The 17,202-nt window shown below is 41.1% G+C and overlaps 3 protein-coding genes across 4 annotated transcripts; 1 reads left to right on the top strand and 2 right to left on the bottom strand.

Moving 5' to 3' along the window:
* The first annotated feature begins 4,061 nt into the window (after positions 1-4,061).
* Positions 4,062-6,930, top strand: LOC102704679 (zinc-finger homeodomain protein 7-like). 2 transcript variants are annotated; one of them, XM_040520257.1, is made up of 2 exons: positions 4,062-4,769; positions 4,923-6,930. In XM_040520257.1, exons 1-2 carry the CDS (start codon positions 4,614-4,616, stop codon positions 5,907-5,909), a joined length of 1,143 nt encoding a protein of 380 aa, XP_040376191.1. In that variant the 5' UTR covers positions 4,062-4,613; the 3' UTR covers positions 5,910-6,930. The 2 variants fall into 2 exon arrangements, with proteins under 2 accessions (XP_040376191.1, XP_040376190.1); XM_040520256.1 differs by having other exon boundaries at positions 4,062-6,930.
* Positions 6,931-8,769: 1,839 nt separating this feature from the next.
* Positions 8,770-12,614, bottom strand: LOC102712779 (ATPase family AAA domain-containing protein 3C-like). The gene is made up of 8 exons (XM_006647705.3): positions 12,223-12,614; positions 12,051-12,146; positions 11,508-11,618; positions 11,104-11,413; positions 10,651-10,741; positions 10,207-10,516; positions 9,874-10,022; positions 8,770-9,584 (listed from the first exon to the last, which is right to left on the bottom strand). Exons 1-8 carry the CDS (start codon positions 12,505-12,507, stop codon positions 9,080-9,082), a joined length of 1,857 nt encoding a protein of 618 aa, XP_006647768.2. The 5' UTR covers positions 12,508-12,614; the 3' UTR covers positions 8,770-9,079.
* A 929-nt stretch (positions 12,615-13,543) lies between these two features.
* On the bottom strand, positions 13,544-16,446 carry LOC102712503 (chromatin modification-related protein MEAF6). Its single transcript, XM_006647704.3, has 6 exons — positions 16,196-16,446; positions 15,017-15,117; positions 14,490-14,559; positions 14,288-14,315; positions 14,143-14,200; positions 13,544-13,969 (listed from the first exon to the last, which is right to left on the bottom strand). The coding sequence occupies exons 1-6, from the start codon at positions 16,349-16,351 to the stop codon at positions 13,873-13,875; spliced, it is 510 nt and encodes a 169-aa protein (XP_006647767.1). The 5' UTR covers positions 16,352-16,446; the 3' UTR covers positions 13,544-13,872.
* Positions 16,447-17,202: the final 756 nt, after the last annotated feature.

Below are 17,202 nucleotides of genomic sequence, written 5' to 3'. Positions count from 1 at the left end.
GAAAAGAGAAGTTATGGAGAGAGTGGAGGAGTAGATTTAGTAGGAATCTTTTTTTTATTGTAAATATTTGTACGACCACGTAAATAAAAAAATGGACTGAAATAAAAAGGGGTAAGAGATGACATAAAACATATTTGGCATAGAACCACTTACACTGTGAGAAATTGGTTTTTTAATGAGTGCTTTCATCCTAGTTAGATGCTTGCCCTTTACCGCAGAAGTAGCGGTAAAACAGCTAAGCTAGCTGCTTTTTCCAGCTGATGCATTGCATTGGCAAGAACTCTGCATAATTGCGTTGAGTAATTTGCACTGCATTTTTTCCTTTTTGATCTGCATTGCTGCTGCAGGGTGAAATGATCAAACGAAGAGGTAAGGATGGAGCCATGGAGGTTTCAATGGTGCGTGTGTGTGTGAGAGAGAGAGACAGAGAGGGCAAGGCATCAATGGTAGTGGCAGACCATGGCACACCAATTAGAGTGGCCTGACGATGGTGTTTGCGAAAGGGTCCCATCGTCCTCAATTCCCAAAGCTGTCCATCGTCAGGTGACCATATTGCCCCTATGTGTTGGTGCATGAAAGGCTTCATCACTGTGAGAGACCAACGTTTAGCTGGACTGGACTGGACCTAGCCAACGTCTTCCTGCCATGGAATAGACGAGGGGGCTCAAACTCAAAAACTGGCGCAGCCAGCGAGGTTATTGGGTTTTCGATTAGGTGAGCCAGTAGTGACCAGCATGTCGGAAATGGAATTAGACCCTGTTTGGATCCACGAAATTTTTTTAAAAGTATCTGTCACATTGAATATTTGATAATAATTAGAAATATTAAATATAGATTATTAATAAAACTCACCTCATACTCTGGACTATTTCGCAAAACGAATCTAATAAACCTAATTAATCTGAATGTGATGCTACAGTAAACATTTACTAATCGTAGATTAATTAATTAGCCTTAAAAAATTTGTCTAATGAAATAGCATTTATTTATATAATTAGTTTTGTTATCAATTATATTTAATACTTCTAATTAACGTCCAAACGTCTGATATGATAAAGGATTAAAAAATCTCTAGATCCAAACACCATCTTAGTTTCAGACCCCTACGAGAAATTAATGCAAGATAGTACTCCGTCCCAAAAACAAAACGAGTGTTTTTTTGACTTTACAAATAAAAAAATAATTAGTGAATAAAATATTTATATACATGTTTTAGAGATCTAAAGATCATGGTTAAAAAATAAAGTATAAAAAACCCTAAAATTAACTTTAAATTTAAGATTAAAAATTTAAATATTATCTTATAAGCACAAAAAACGAAAAGATGGGTGAAAATTTGCCTTTCTCTTATTTCACATATTCCAATATATAATCAAAATACTAGAATGCCAAACTCCTTTTTAATTTTCAATGCATTTATACCTCACTTTCTTCTATCCAAATAAATTTGTTATCTAATTTCTCAAATTCTAATCTAATTATTACTCTAAATAAAGTATTTAGAGAGATTTTTTTTTCTAAAAATGAAGTTTTTCTGATATGAATAGAGAGCACTATATATGGAACTGACTTGTCTACTTCTTCGGTGAATGCATGTTTTCGTTGAGCAGTTTCCTTGTCTTTTCTGATTAAAGATCTCCTCACTTCATTGAAAAGACATAAAAAAAAGTGTTCCTTTCAATCGAAAATGCACCCATACGTACTACATCCGTCCGGTGTGGGAAGAAAAGACTATAACAACATATATTAAACATTGTATGGTTAAGAGTCGTGGGTAATTGGGTTATGATAGTATAAAATTTAAATGCAATCTAATTAATGAGACAAGTAGTAGTTGAAGATCACAGCTATTTTGGAACAAATTTTGAATTTTACGGAGATAAGTATTTTGATAGAGACAATACATAATATTCTAAGAGAGGCTTTACGATTAAACCCTTATTGAGTACAATTATACACCCATGATTTTATCGCCATACCGCTATACATTTCTATATTTGATATACTTCTATTTAAGTATGCAATACTTCTCCAATGATACTAGCAGAAAATCTGATTATTTCATCTTACATAATAAGTAAATGACAAACGCATACATCCTGCGTAATGATGTATGATACCTTTCAGATATGCCTAAGAAACGAAAACGAGGATTCCATCCTATCTCTTCATGCTACCTACTTTATTCGTCTATCAATTGATTTTAATACTAAAAACTTGTTATATTTTAGCTTACTCTCGTCGTCCGATAATAAATTAACATCTAAAATTCAAACTTAAAATAACCAAATTCTACCCTTCTTACCTACAATACTTCCCTTCAAAATAAAGGATATTTTTTTAGTATAAGTGTTTAATCATAGATAACTATATTATCTTATAATTTTTATGACACAAAGCTGATATTATTATATTCGTATTTTCAATTTTTCTTGACTGTTTGCTTGAACTTTAAAATATTGATGTTTAAATCAATCTAAAGTGCTTCCAACTTATATAAATGGTCTAAAAAATCTAAAAGATTTGTGATATGTAGGTTGTAATGCATCTATCAAAGTTTAACTACAAACTATGACTAATATGGAGAAAAACAAAAAAAATAAAATAGCGTCAGAGAATAAAGTGAACCATTTTCACTTGTTCAGGGTGTAAAATGAGCCAAAAATACTCTAGGAGGCAAAGTGCTCCAATAACATTGTTCGAGTGAGTGCAATGAACCTTTTCTAACTATTATAGCCTTAAAATTATATTTATTTGATTTTTATAAGAAACTGCTGTATAGAAAGTTTTCTATTAGAAAACACCCTTTAACCACTCAGTTAACATGCTCATGCAAAACGAGGGAGTAGCTAAGCCTATAATCTGAATCAAACACTTCCCTAACTCTACGTGTAGCTCAATTAGTTATATTTTTATGGTGGAACGTATCTATGATTCGAGTATCTGCCTCAATATTTAAGTACGGATGCTAATATTTATGGCTAATTACTATATACTCACGTCAACAGTAAGACATGACATTTGCATATTGACTTCTTCAATCAAAAAATTTACCGACCAATCTTTTAGGGATGGTCATAGATAGTTTAACTGTATATGTCTATAGGGCTAATTGCATATGTCGCACGCGTGTATATAAGCGTCTCGAAAGGAAAAAAAAAAAGACATGACCATTTTGGTGGTGTTTGGGACAAGGGACTTATTTTTTTTTGTCCCTTGTCTCATCGCATGTTTAGACGCTTATTATAAATAGGAAACGTAAACTATTAATAAAACTCATTTATAATCTTGGACTAATTCGCGAGATGAATCTATTGAGCCTAATTAATCCATGATTAGCATATGTGATGCTACAGTAAACATGCTCTAATTATAAATTAATTAGGCTTTAAAAATTTGTCTCACGGATTACCACTTATTTATGAAATTAGTTTTTTTTATTAGTCTATATTTAATACTTCAAATTAGTATATAAACATCCGATGTGACACGTGGCTAAAAAGTTTAGCCACATCTCAACAATCCCTTAAAAGGCCATATACCATTTGGCTTTAATGAAAAAGCAGGGCTGAATAAGTTTTTATCAAAAAAAAATACTTAAAAGGCCACACGGTATACCTGAGCAATCGATCCTACTCACAGTTTGGTTTGGGTGTACATTCGGACTTAGCAGTTCATATGACACGAGGGGGGTTAAATTCAGCAGAGAGATAGGGGAGATGCTTAACAAGAGAGGGGAAGGCACTGATGATGTACTTGGAGTCAATGGCAGTAACATCCTGACGCACTTATTGCAGTGTGGTAGGTCACGGCAGAGTAAACTCGCTGGCGTGGTGCAATTAAGGGAACCAAACCACGGAAGCGAGGGTGTGATAGAGAGAATGCCAGTGGCAGTGGACGCTGAGGGGAAGGAGGAGATGGTGGATTGGTGGTGGCGGTGGTGGAGATGGTGGTGTGGTGGTAGGGAGTGGCAAGTAGGGCCATAGTGCAGGTGTGCGAGGGGGTGAAAAATGGCCCTGTCGGTGGGCATGGGCTTCTTCCACCTCTCCCCCACCTCAAAATCCTCCTCACCATTCTGGACTGGAGGAGGAGTAGACTGCTTCAACACCCCAAGCCAAGCCATCTACTTTCTCTCTCCTGTCACCTCCTCATTTCATCTCTGTTCTGTTCTTCCCTCTTGCTGATACATGGATGGATGCATAGATAAGATAGCTAGGTAGCTCTCCCTCTCTCAAGGAAACATTCCCCCGCTTTATGCCATAATTAATACTATTGTTTTTAGTCTTATTGTTATTAGTATCACTAACCAAGCCATGCATAGTACTACCATCCATGCTTTTGTTATCTAGCTAATCAAGAAACAATCCCCTCTTTTGATTTGCTTCCTTCCCTTGCTCCCCCCTTGACTCCCTGAGGCCAACACCCAAGCCATCCCCCCTACTTGTTCTATTCTTGTGCCACACAAAACCTACAACTATAAGTTGGAGCTCAACACCACCACCAGCACAAACCCTTCTTCCTCCTCCAAACAAAGCTTGGAGGAATCATCCTAATAGAGTAGTAGCTAGCGAGCTAGCTCTCTTACCCTAGATAGAGCTAGGGAGTGAGGCGCCATGGAGTACAAGAGATCATCGCATGTGGAGGAGGAAGAGGAGGAGGAAGAAGAGGAGGATGAGGACGAGGAGGACGAGGAGGAAGCTGGACACCATCAGTATACGACGGCGGCGGCGGTGGTGGCCACGGGGGCGACGCAGCAGCTGCACCCGCAGGTTCTTGGCTCGTCTGCTTCTTCGCCGTCGTCTTTGATGGACGCCGCCGCTTTCTCGAGGCCCCTCCTGCCTCCTAACTTGTCGCTTGTGTCTCCGTCGCCGCCGCCCCCCGGGGGATCCTTCCTGCATGCGGCGGCTCATCACCATGGGCAGGCAAGAAGGGTGGAGAGGGAGAGGACGGTGGAGATGCCTGGTGGGGAGAGCCAGCACCAGGTCCAGCGACATCATGAGCCGGCGAGAAATGGCGTTCTTGGTGGCGGTGGCGCGCCTCACGCGGCCTCTACGCTTGCCCTCGTGGGTGGTGGTGGGGGTGGTGGTCCAAGAGCCGGCGAGGGGGCGGCGCCGGAGGCGCCGTCGTGGAGGTACAGGGAGTGCCTGAAGAACCACGCGGCGCGGATGGGCGCGCACGTGCTCGACGGCTGCGGCGAGTTCATGTCGTCCCCTGGCGACGGTGCCGCGGCGCTGGCCTGCGCCGCGTGCGGCTGCCACCGTAGCTTCCACCGCCGCGAGCCGGTCGTCGCGCCGACCTCACTCTCGCTTTCCCCCGCCGCCGCTGCCGTGGTGTCCCCCTCCGCGACACCCACCGGCGCCAACTCCACCCGGCTCATGCCGCTCCTCCTCGCTCCGCCTCACATGCAGAAGCGGCTGCCCGTCGTCCCCGTTTCCCCGGCGTCCGCCCCCGCCGCGCTGGCCGAGTCCTCCAGCGAGGAGCTGCGCCCGCCGCCGTCCCCTCACTCCCACGCGCAGGCGGCCGCCGTTGCGTCGGCCTCCGCGCCGCCGGGCCCCAGCAAGAAGCGCTTCCGGACCAAGTTCACGACGGAGCAGAAGGACCGGATGCGGGAGTTCGCGCACCGCGTCGGGTGGCGCATCCACAAGCCCGACGCCGCCGCCGTCGACGCCTTCTGCGCCCAGGTCGGCGTCTCCCGCCGCGTCCTCAAGGTGTGGATGCACAACAACAAGCACCTCGCCAAGACGCCACCGTCCCCGTCCTCGCAGCCGCCGCCGCCGCCGCCGCCGCCGCCGCCACCGCCGCTCCACCACGATCCTTCTCCTCCTCCCCATCACCACCACCACCACCACCATCACCACCCACCACAACACCACCATCATCATCAGCAGCAGCAGCAGCATGATGCATGAGAGCGAGCATCAGCACAATGCAAGCTGAGAGGATGCATTAGCATTAGCTATTAATTAGCTCTTCTTTAGCTTTTCTTCTCCTGTGTAACCTCCTCCTTGTTAAGTTGAACTCATGCAGCACCAGTTGCTTAGGAGAGTAGACGCATTGTTGCAATGAGAGGTAATCAGGGGGTAACTAATCTGATATTAGGCCTTACATGCATGCCTGCACTAATGCACTTGCTTAGCTCATTTGCTTCCATTGGATAAATGTGATTAGGTTTAGCATGATAGAGCCAAATGCTAAGTACATTTTAGGGCTTCTTTCTCTCTCTCTTGCTAGTGCTAGTGCAGCAGCAGTAGTGCTTGTATGCATTGTGTTGAAGTAGCAGAATTGCAGTGGGCATTTGCAATGCAATGCTCCCTGCTGCCTATCTTGGCTTGGGCACCACATGCTTTTGACTTTGCCTTTTGGGTTTTGTAGGATTCCTTTTGGCAGGGAGGGGGTGTACTGTGTTGCATTGTTGCTGCATGCATTGGGGTTTGGTACTTTGGTTTGGTGAGGGGAGAGGGAGAGGGTCCCTTTGTGAGGGGAATGTACTTAGGCATGGGGGTTTGTCATTTGGTGTGCAAAGTACGATTAGGGGGGTCATTAAAGGGAGTGTTTGTTTATGGCTTCTAAGCTTCTGTGCTGGGCTTTCTGTCCTGGCAGGGTGGGGACACCTCCACTGTCCTAGCTGCTAAACCCCCTTTCTTAAGGGCTTTTGCAGCCTTTTTTGGGGGGCAATTTTGTTTGAGCTGCTTCTAGCCTTCTGCCAAAGCTGTGTTTTTTTCTTTCTTTCTTTCTTCCTCTCTCTCTTTCTCTGGTGGTGTTGGACTTTGGCCAGAAGGCAAGTGCATGTGAGAGTGGACTGTTGTGTCAGAAACTCAAAGGGGAAGAAAGCCCTGTGTTTTGAGTGTGTGTGTTGGATGGCCCATGCAGAGTGAATGATGATATGTACTTGTCGGCAAATACAAGGCTTGGATTGGAGCCATTCAGCTTTGCATTTGATGCGGTAAGGAGAAAGATGTGTTCTTGGTAATGACATTTCATCGCACCGTTTGTTTTGATGTCACCAACATGATATATATTGATGTTTCTATCCTCATAGCCCTCCTGAGTTGGGAGTATCTTAAATGTCATGCTTCAGGTGTCTTAAATATCTAAAAGAAAGGTTTGACTAGCTACATTTTTGAATAATTATACACCCAACTTCAGGATATAGCATAATATATAGTATAACTGCTACATTAAGCTAGTATTTTATGCATTCAGTTTAGACTCCAGAAAACACTGGTAATAAGAACTTAAAATTTGATGTATAACTCCATCTTTTGGCTTTGGGTTATGCTTATAACCCAAAATTTAAATTTTCAACTATAAATTTAGAGTTGATTTTGAGGTTTTTTTCACCGAAGATTATTTTATAGCTTTGGCTTTTAGGTTGCTACGAATATGTATATAAAAGTTATTTTAAAGTTATTTTCTGTTTACAAATACGGCGTCTGGTTTTCTTTTAAAAACTTTAGAGATGGCCTATAAGAGCCTGTGAATGTTTTGCCCTGCTTAGGACTTATTCGGATCAAAGTATTTTTTATGAAGTTTGGAGGAATACTGTTCAATAGGATTTCTTTCTATCCTATCATTCGGATGCTACAAATCAGCTATAAATTTAGAGTTGATTTTGAGGTTTTTTTCACCGAAGATTATTTTATAGCTTTGGCTTTTAGATTGCTACGAATATGTATATAAAAGTTATTTTAAAGTTATTTTCTGTTTACAAATACGGTGTCTGGTTTTCTTTTAAAAACTTTAGAGATGGCCTATGAGAGCCTGTGAATGTTTTGCCCTGCTTAGGACTTATTCGGATCAAAGTATTTTTTATGAAGTTTGGAGGAATACTGTTCAATAGGATTTCTTTTTATCCTATCATTCGGATGCTACAAATCAGCTGCAGGAAAACTTAAGGAAAGTTTCCTTCGTTGCTTGTTTCACGGGAAATTCACAGGAAATTTTATATCCACTCTGAGCTCTTTTTTTCATTCCTTCGCGGAAGACCGAGACAAACACAACTAATCAAAGCAAGAAAACAAATCTGCTGGGTGGTCAGTGGCCATCGAAAGGATAAGAACAGAGTCATCACCGTTGTATTAAAGGAAAACAAACAAACTACTGTTTTTTTTTCCTATCCTTTAATCCGAATGCATTCCAACTCTCTGTTCCTGTGTTTTTCAATCCTCTGTTTTACACATATATTTCTTTCATATTCCCATATTTTTTCTATCCTACGTTTTTTCTATCCTTTAATCCGAATAAGCTCTTAATGTGTCAGCACTCAACAGTACTAATAGTTGCCAAGACAACAACCTGATGAAACTAATAAATATGACCCTCAAAACCTGCAGACACCGTGTACTTAGCTATAGTTCAGCTTTGATGGTTCCAATTGAGAGATCTCAGAACGATAGTACAATCCTAAAAGACGTTAGACCAAGCTTATTTATTCGATCGGAAACTACATCATTCATACGAACTATCATTGGTACCGGGGCCACCACCATACTGTAATGGCACTGTTGTTTTCTTTACTCCTCCTCAGTTTTGGCTCCCTTTTCAGTAACATCTGGTCACGGGTGAAATAGAGCAAACACCTACGTAAAATAAAGTGTAATGTCACAAGGAACTAAATATTTGTCAATGTTTCTGTATTTCCAATTTAATCTTTGACGAGTTATACATCAAATGACTCGAAGCAGATTAACCCAGTGAAAAGATTTGACGTTAGTAGCAAGACATAAGCGCAGATAACTAGATATAAACACACACAAACGACATGCAGGTCCATCGGTAAGGCTCCATATCATTATCTTCTAATAAAATGAAACAGAATTGAATAAGATTTCCAGCATGCGCATACCTTTCCATAAAAATCACGGTAAATATGCTACAGGCAAAGAGATGGAACAAAATTGAAACGGACAAGCCTAGGATATTAAAAAAAATTAAGCATCCGGTCTAGCTCTAGATTTCAACTAACGTCAAAGTCAGCTGGAGAAAGCTGACTAATATCTCTCTATATTCCTCATTATCAGAACATATGGGACTAGATATTAGGAAAACTGCTGCTTTCTGAGAAAATCAGTAACATTGCTCAAGTTGAAGTCTCAGAAGCAAGCTTGATGCGCTGGTGATGCTCAGCCACTTTGTATTCAACTACCTCCATAAGCAACTGGGGGTCCAACACACAGTCCAAGCGGCCATAAACAGCAGCTTGCACACTGGCCATAAGCTTAGCAATCTCTCTGCCAGAGAATCCATTGATCTTCCTGGCAGCCTCCCTGAGCAAATCATCAGTTATGTCCTTAACTTGGATCTTCTGCTGCTGCTTTTTCAGCAGTGAGCCCAAAAACGAGTCTTTGCCATCTTCCTTGAGCATATAGTGGTTCAGGTATAACTTGAGCAGCTGGTACCGCTCCTCCTCCCCAGGTAGGGGGAACTCAATTACTTCATCAATACGGTCCGTAATAGCAGCATCAAGATCACTAGGTCTGTTTGTTGCAAGGACAAGGACTATATCCCTTGACTGGTCTCCAGTTCGAAACAGTAGTGCATTGAGAGCACTCCGCTGAGCTTCACTCATATGGATGCTGTTGCGCCTAGCACATTGCAACGAAATACATGAGATTAAAGGAGAGAGGTGAGATTTGATCATTTAGTAAGACAAATAAATTGTGATAAAATTTTGTTGTTTTGGCTACTAATAAGTTGGCATTTGCTTCAGTTCAGTAGCTGCAAAGAGATTGGATGTCCTTTTAGGTTAAAAATTAGTTCAATTCAAGCATGCTAATCAGGGAATATCCTCAAGATTAGCTCACTAACATGCATCAGTGTCTGAAGAAAAAATAGTGGTCAGATAAATACTTAAATGTTAAGTTGTGAACTTACTCGCACAAGAATGCATCAGCCTCATCGATGAAAAGTAGCATGCCCTTCCTTGACTTCTTAGCCCAGTCAAAAATTTGATGGATTTTGGTAACAGCCTCTGATCCTAAGGGTGCAACATCTCCCCCCGTCATCATGGCATAATCCAGGCCCTGTTACATAAAGGATGCAATGGTGCGATTATACAATTGTTGTATAGCTGAAGTTCATGAATAAAGAATCTTATGCCAAAAAAAAAAAACAGAAAACAGTTTTTTTTATAGAAGATCCATAAGCTTGATATTTCTCTAAGAATAGTGCAATATGATTAGCTGATTAGGTCTATTGCAAACTTACAGATTTCCGTGCCATCTCCCTAGCGACTAAAGTTTTCCCAGTTCCAGGGGGGCCATAGAACAGCATGTTGCGAAATGGTGCATCATGTGACTTTGTATTTGCAGTAGCTCGTGCAAGATGTTCAATCCTCCGCTTCAGTGAAGGATGAAGAATAACATTCTCAAAGCCTGCACCTTCTGACAGGGATGAGGAAGTAGGTTTGAGAACCTTAAACCTTGAAAATGGGAACTTTGGCATCGATGATTCACGGATCAGTGAAGGTTGACCCAAGATTCTATTAATGTAACCCCATGTTACCTTTGCTCCTTCCCTAAATGTACAAAACAGGAAATACAAACATGACTCCTATAATTTTTATTGACAAGGAAAGATGAAGTTGAACTGTGTAGTGGTTTTGTGTGTTTGCATACTCCAAAGTAAATTCAGTATGAAACCCAGATAAACCTGGTAGTATAAATTCCAGCAGCCAATGCAGTAACTCCTCCAATACCCATCAGTAATTTACTCCTGTCAGTCAGCAGCATCCTAAACCCGCCTACAAGTTCAAGTTAGAAAATAAGTTCAAATGAAAACTAAAGTAACATTCCATTTATAAACATTACCATGAAAATTACATAAAAATGAAAAATACATGTGTCACGCAGTAAATTCTACTGTTAATTCTGATATGGACCACAGTGTCAATCAAAAAATAAAAGAAAATGAATATGTGCCTGTGTGATTTAACAGGATGACATTTCCAGACTGAGAAAAATCCTAGAATACAAGATAAAGGGGATTAAGCAAGAACCAGAACTTAAATAATGACTGATCAAAATAAGCAAGCACATTTTTACTGAGTAACCAGCAATAGTAGCAGAATAAATTCAAGATTTAGCAGTAGCAGGAACAAAATACCTTCGATGTGTGAAAAAGCTGTATTTATTGCAGCAATCCACTTCTCTTTGTCGCCATTTAACTGATCCAAAAGCATCCTTCTGTTGTAGTCTTCTAAAAGCTTTTTTTCATGCGCACGGGCTTCACCTTGTGCTTTAGCTTTATCTTTGATATTTTCACGATCTAATTCGGCCTTTTCTTTATCTTTCTGCAGCATCTGTTCTAAAATTTTCTTTTCTGTGGCACGCCTAGCTTCTTCTTTCCTGAGGGCAGACGCCTCTTGCATCTTCACAAGTTCTGCATCCTGTCGCCTTTGTGCTTCACGCTCTGTCTGAAAAAAGATAGGCACTAGATTAATTCATGTAGTGTTGTTAAAGAACCATTTGACATCGAAGAAGATAACTCAAGGGGGGAAACTTCAATACCTGCATTCTTTTCCGAGCTAATTCGTCCTCATAGCGTAACCTTTGTGCCTCTGATTGAGCTTGCTGCTGCAAACTCTCTCTGAATTTTTCACCTTCTTTCCGTTGCCTCTCCTTCAGACCAGGTACCGAGCATCAGAGGACAAATACGACTAGATTGCCAACAATTTAAAGTTTTTCATCATACACCATGATATTTCATTGTAGGTCCTTGCCATTCAAAAGGACCAATGCAGAATAAAATCTTTTGCACATTCACTGCTTCAATTTCTATAGCCTAAGCCCAAGATAGTTATGGACTCACTAGTAAAGGTATACTTCACCAAGCAGACTAATGGTGGTACCATGGTGCTGATGATTCCAGCACTCAAGCAAGAAAAGGTTATCCCGGCAAAAAGCAAGAAAAGGTTAGATGGAATTGACTGTTAATTGAATTTCATTCTATTAGCCAAGCTAACTGCAGAGTAAAGTCTTCTGATATCAGGCATGTTTGGTATACCACATTGAAGATATTTGCGTCAACGTAAGGGGAAAAAAAAAACTCACAATGTCCCTGAGATGCTGTTGGATGACGAACTGAACCTTCTCGGCCTCTAGCTCCGCGAGCCGGGTCTTCTCCTGCAAGCGCATCACCTCAAACAGCTGGAGCCAAACAAACCACAAGAGCGGGCGTCAGAAGGGGCAAACCCCGGTTAGGTCAAAACAGCAAACACCTTGCCTGCTTTGCGTGTTTCGAGGAGTTGAGCTTCCGCAGCAACTTGGCCGCCCGCTCCAGGCTCTCGGGGTCGAACCCGCTGGCACTGGAATCGACTTCGGTGGTTGTCTCCTGGCCAGAGTCCCCCGAAGCGGCGGCGGCGGCGTCGGCGTCGGGAGCAGCAGGAGGAGGAGGGGCAGAGTGACGGCGGAAGAAGGAGTAGCCATCCGCGTAGGCGACGTCAGCGAACGACGCCGCTGCCGCGGCCCCGGCGGCAATGACGGTCGCCGGCGACCGGAAGCGGCGCATGGAGCCGGTGGGAAGCGAGGGTTTTCGAGGGGTTTTGGCGAGTTCGGCGGCGAGAAGCAAAAGAGGAGAGAGATGGGAGAAGATTGGAGAAAGAGGGGAGAAGTGAGGTGAGGTGATAATTCACATTCTCTCTCGGGAAGCTACTCTCTCTTTCTTTCTTGCGTTCCAATCCAAGCGAGGGCACTAGAATACGGGCTGGGCCTCCACCGTGGAAACCCACTACAAGGCCCAACTCTGCTACACCTTACAGCTTACAACTTACAACAACGCTATGGAAAATTACATTAAATACTCCCTCAGTTTTAAAAATACCTTTTTAGCCTACCTCACAATCACATATACATATACATACAAGTCTATAAAGACTCAAATACCTTTCACCTTTTTAAAACCCAAATGTATTTGTCTATTATTTTTTAAAATCCTGATACATTTGTTACCTTACTAAGCTCCGATGCAATATACTTTAAAATAAAATCTTTTGGGACAAACAAGATAGGTTAAAAAGTATCTGTAAAACGGTAGAATACACAAAGTTATGTGGATGACGTTAGGACAGTACCTCGGTTCCAACATGACACCTTAGGTATCTGTGGGTATCATTCCTAATGCTTCTAGTATCGAGGCACAACGTATTTATAAATGAAAATAATTTGTAAATATAACTTTTATATGTATTTTTAGCAATCTAAAAGTCAAGACTAAAAATAAACTTTGGTGAAACCCCCCAAATCAACTTTAAATGTAAGATTGTAAATTTAAAATTTAACTTATAAAAGTAAGCAGAATAAAAAAGATGTAAGTGTAAGGTAACATGTTGATATTATATTGACGTCAGCACATCAATCATCCCGTTGGATCATTTCTAGTCTGAAAATTAACACAAGACAGGGTTCCTCTTTAAGACTGCAGCTCAGAAATTTTATGTAAATTTCACATAAATTTGCTTAATTTTGCAAAATTTCTCCAATCCAAATGGAACTTAAACTGCAAACGGAACTGAAAGATTAATTGATTGAACAAATATTATATTACTACTATAAATAACAGCAATACGGTTTACCACCGAGTAATCAACCTCATCACACCGGAATCTGGGTTCTACATCAATGTTATTGTTAGAATAGAGTTAACAGAAATTATCACCATCTAATTAATTTGCTATTGCTTTACAAAACGGCAGACGCCGGAAGACGCAAGCACACGCAAATGCCAATGACAGGATTGGTAGGGTTACTCCCTTGGGCAGAAGGATCGCCTGCCATGGTGCAAAACAAGAGAAAAAAATACAATGCAGAAAGAATCATACGAAGTTTGAGTCTAGCAATGTTAAAAAGCACTGAGCTAAGCCTACAACATGTCGAGTTAGAAGTCCTCTTCATCGTCCAGGTCTGGATCATTAGCAGGCCGTATTCTCTTACCGTCTCTCCCTCCAGGGCGCCCACCCTTCTTGGGCTTTCCTCTGTCCAAGTATAAGAGGGATCAGAACCAGGCAACTCTGCTAAAGGGTATTCAGAGGAACACTAGTTTTTTTAATGAACAAAATGCAAGACAAAGTTTTGTCCATGTGACAATGTATGTCAAGTTGATAAAGGGTTGCACAGATTTTGCCACAAGAGTTATCTGAGAACTTACTGCCCGTTTGCAGGAGTGGTTGCGCCTTTTGAACGACCTGATCCATATTCTCTTCCATCTGCCAGGATGCAGCAAGTATTATTAAGCTCAAATTATCAACTGTTCCTGGTTTCAATTTAAATGAAGAAAGAAAAGGAAAACTCACCGTCCCGTCCAGTCAAATGTTCATCAACCTGGAATAGACAATAAATAACAATATATATTAGCATCTCATCTAGTCAAATATTCATCAATTTACTTATACGAGTATGGCAGAGGGGGATAAAAATCATCAACCAAAGCCAACCAAAACAGTAAAAATATAAAAGGCATGAGATTTTCAATGGATTTGGAATTACTAGCCATACCGCTGGAGATGTAACCGATGACAGTGAGAACAACCTCTCATCAGCCTGAAACTTCCTGGAGCGCTTGAGACTGAAATGAGTCAGATTGAAAACTGTCATGATCTATTTGCTTGTGCAGAATAATGAACACCGAACATGATAGGCAATGACAGCCATAAATCTGAATCTCTCATGGTTATGATGGATAGCGTATATAAAGTGCCCCTGCCATTGACCAAGAAAACTGATAACACTATCATGGCATATTTCTTGGGTAATGAACCTTTTATTCAACATCTACCACTATAGACTATTCATCCAATTATTAGCTAAATTACATGTGATCAGAGGCTGGTATATAGTTCAAGGGTATTACAGTAGGTCACATCTAGTCAACAGTTAGAAGCAAGCAAAGAGCAGGGCACAAATTCTGATTGGTGAATTGCGAAAAAATCAAAATGATAATTGTACTGAGTGATGTACAAAACAAAATGGATGAAGACCTCCAAATACAAAAGGGCGCATCAGTTTAAAAGGAGGTATCTTACTTTGAAGTATTTTTTGACGATGACAAAAATGATTCAAAACCCTTTAGCACACTTCCGAATTGATTAGACTCTTGTAGGTAGGTTGTCTCCATTTCATAAACCTGTGACATACATATAGTAACATCATTTGTAGGTTGCATAGAAAAAGTTCTGCTAAAAGCATGAGTAGATAATTTGTTAAGTATGTGCAAAAAGAGTTGACGATACAGATAATGCGTTGTTCCTGGTATTAAAGAGCGAGTGTTCCGTAAAATTCACGTGCACACGCGTGTGCGCACACACACCTCAGAACCATTAGGTAGTGCGCTTTCTCAGGTGGATTCAAAGACCTGAAATACTTGATATGAGAGCAATACTACTTTCCACCCTTTTCGGATTAGAAACCCTTCCCATTGTGGTTTCTACTAAATGAAATTCTCAACCAAATGCTCCTCTTATTTAATGTTTTGGGATGACATACCTAGATTCACCATCACTGAAACAGATTGGACCACATTCTGCAACTCTGTAACACTTCAAGAGTGGCCCAAGAGAGAGTGCAGTACAATGGGTCATAAATAGAAGTAGCTGTTTGATACTTGATACGATTAATTTCAGACCAACACACAGTAAACAAATCCACATTTTTAGTCGCGGATCAAAACAAATGGAATTTACAAGTTTTAGCTAACTGATATCTACCTTAGAGGCTAGGCTAGAGCAGTCAGTATTTTCAGGCGCCAGGCACTACGCAAGTCAGCTAATCAAACAATGAAGAAATATCATTCCCGTGATGACAAACATAGCAAAGTGATACTTTGTTCCATCCCTCCTAATTTTAGTTAATGGTTGTTCTTAACAACTAACCCCTCTCGGTGGAGTGACAATCAGTGGTCCAGCGAATCAGTTCTGAATCTCTTCCCATTTCTAATGTTCCAGAGGCACTAAATGTATGATGAATTCAGGTCGCTACAGATATCTGCAACTCCAATTCTACGACCAGCCGGAGTAATGTAAACTCCCAGCATCCATAGGACCGGTGGGGTTTCGCATGTTGAGCAACGACAAGCCTGGCGAATCCGATTACATCTTTGCAACAAAGCTACACCCGACCATATCTATACAAACCCTAATCCCACAAAAGGGAGAAGGGGAAAGGCGCAGTTGAGACAGGGGCGGGACGCGGGAGAAAGACCTAACCTGCCGCTCTATGGAGCGGAGCTCCTCCTGGAGCTTGGCGCGCTTGCTCATCAGGGCCGAGAGCATCGCCGTCGGGTTCGCGGCCGCCGCCGCCGCCGAGGGCGCGGAGCCCGACACGGCCTTGTGGGATGCCCCTCCTCCGCCTCCCGAGTCCATGGTCGCGGTTCTAGGGTTCGAGCTCGTGGCTCTAAAGGGGGCGTTCGTTCTGTTTTGGCTCGGAGGTCACGCCGGTGTGAACAGCGGAGACGACTGGGCCCTGATCCCAATCTCCCGCGAATCCTCAAATGGTCACTGTACTTTGTTTTCAGGTTCAATTTTAGTTTAGTTATTACTCATTTCATATTGTAACTTATAAAACCCTTTTTTTTTTGCTAAAATGATATATGATACTCCTTCCATATTTTTTTATATGACACCGTTAACTTTTATATTTACGTTTGATCATTCGTCTTATTCAAAAAAATTATATAATTATTAATTCTTTTGTTATAATATGATTTATTATTATAGAAACTTTAATTATGCATTATAATTTTGCATGTTTAGATATAAATTTTGAATAAGACGAATGGTCAAACGTGATTTTAAAAGTCAACGGTGTCATACATAATATGAAGGGAGTATGTATAATATGTATAGATTTATTAGTATATAAATAAATTCGAGCGAGTCTACAAAGTCTTATAGCGTAGAACGGGGAAATATATAGTTTTGTTTTTTTTGAAAGAACCAGCGTATTTATCATTTTGGTTTTGTTTTATATATTTCTTTTAAAAATGATTTAAACCAACTCCGTGATTGACAATGGACTCGAAAAGAACCATCTAACGTGCATTTGTTTTTCTCTTTCTTTAATATAATTTGAACTCTTGTGACGGTCGTATAGGCTTTTGACCCTATCTTTTTATAAGCGAGACTGTGTTTATTAATGACTAAAAAATAATTTATAGATAAACTTTTATATATGTGTTCATATCAATCTAAAAACAAAAGATTGGGACACTATC

Source organism: Oryza brachyantha, chromosome 2 (genome assembly GCF_000231095.2).
Source record: "Oryza brachyantha chromosome 2, ObraRS2, whole genome shotgun sequence".
NCBI lineage: Eukaryota > Viridiplantae > Streptophyta > Magnoliopsida > Poales > Poaceae > Oryza > Oryza brachyantha.
The sequence above is the reverse complement of the archived record's forward strand: the minus strand, read 5'-3'. Positions and strand labels throughout refer to the sequence as shown.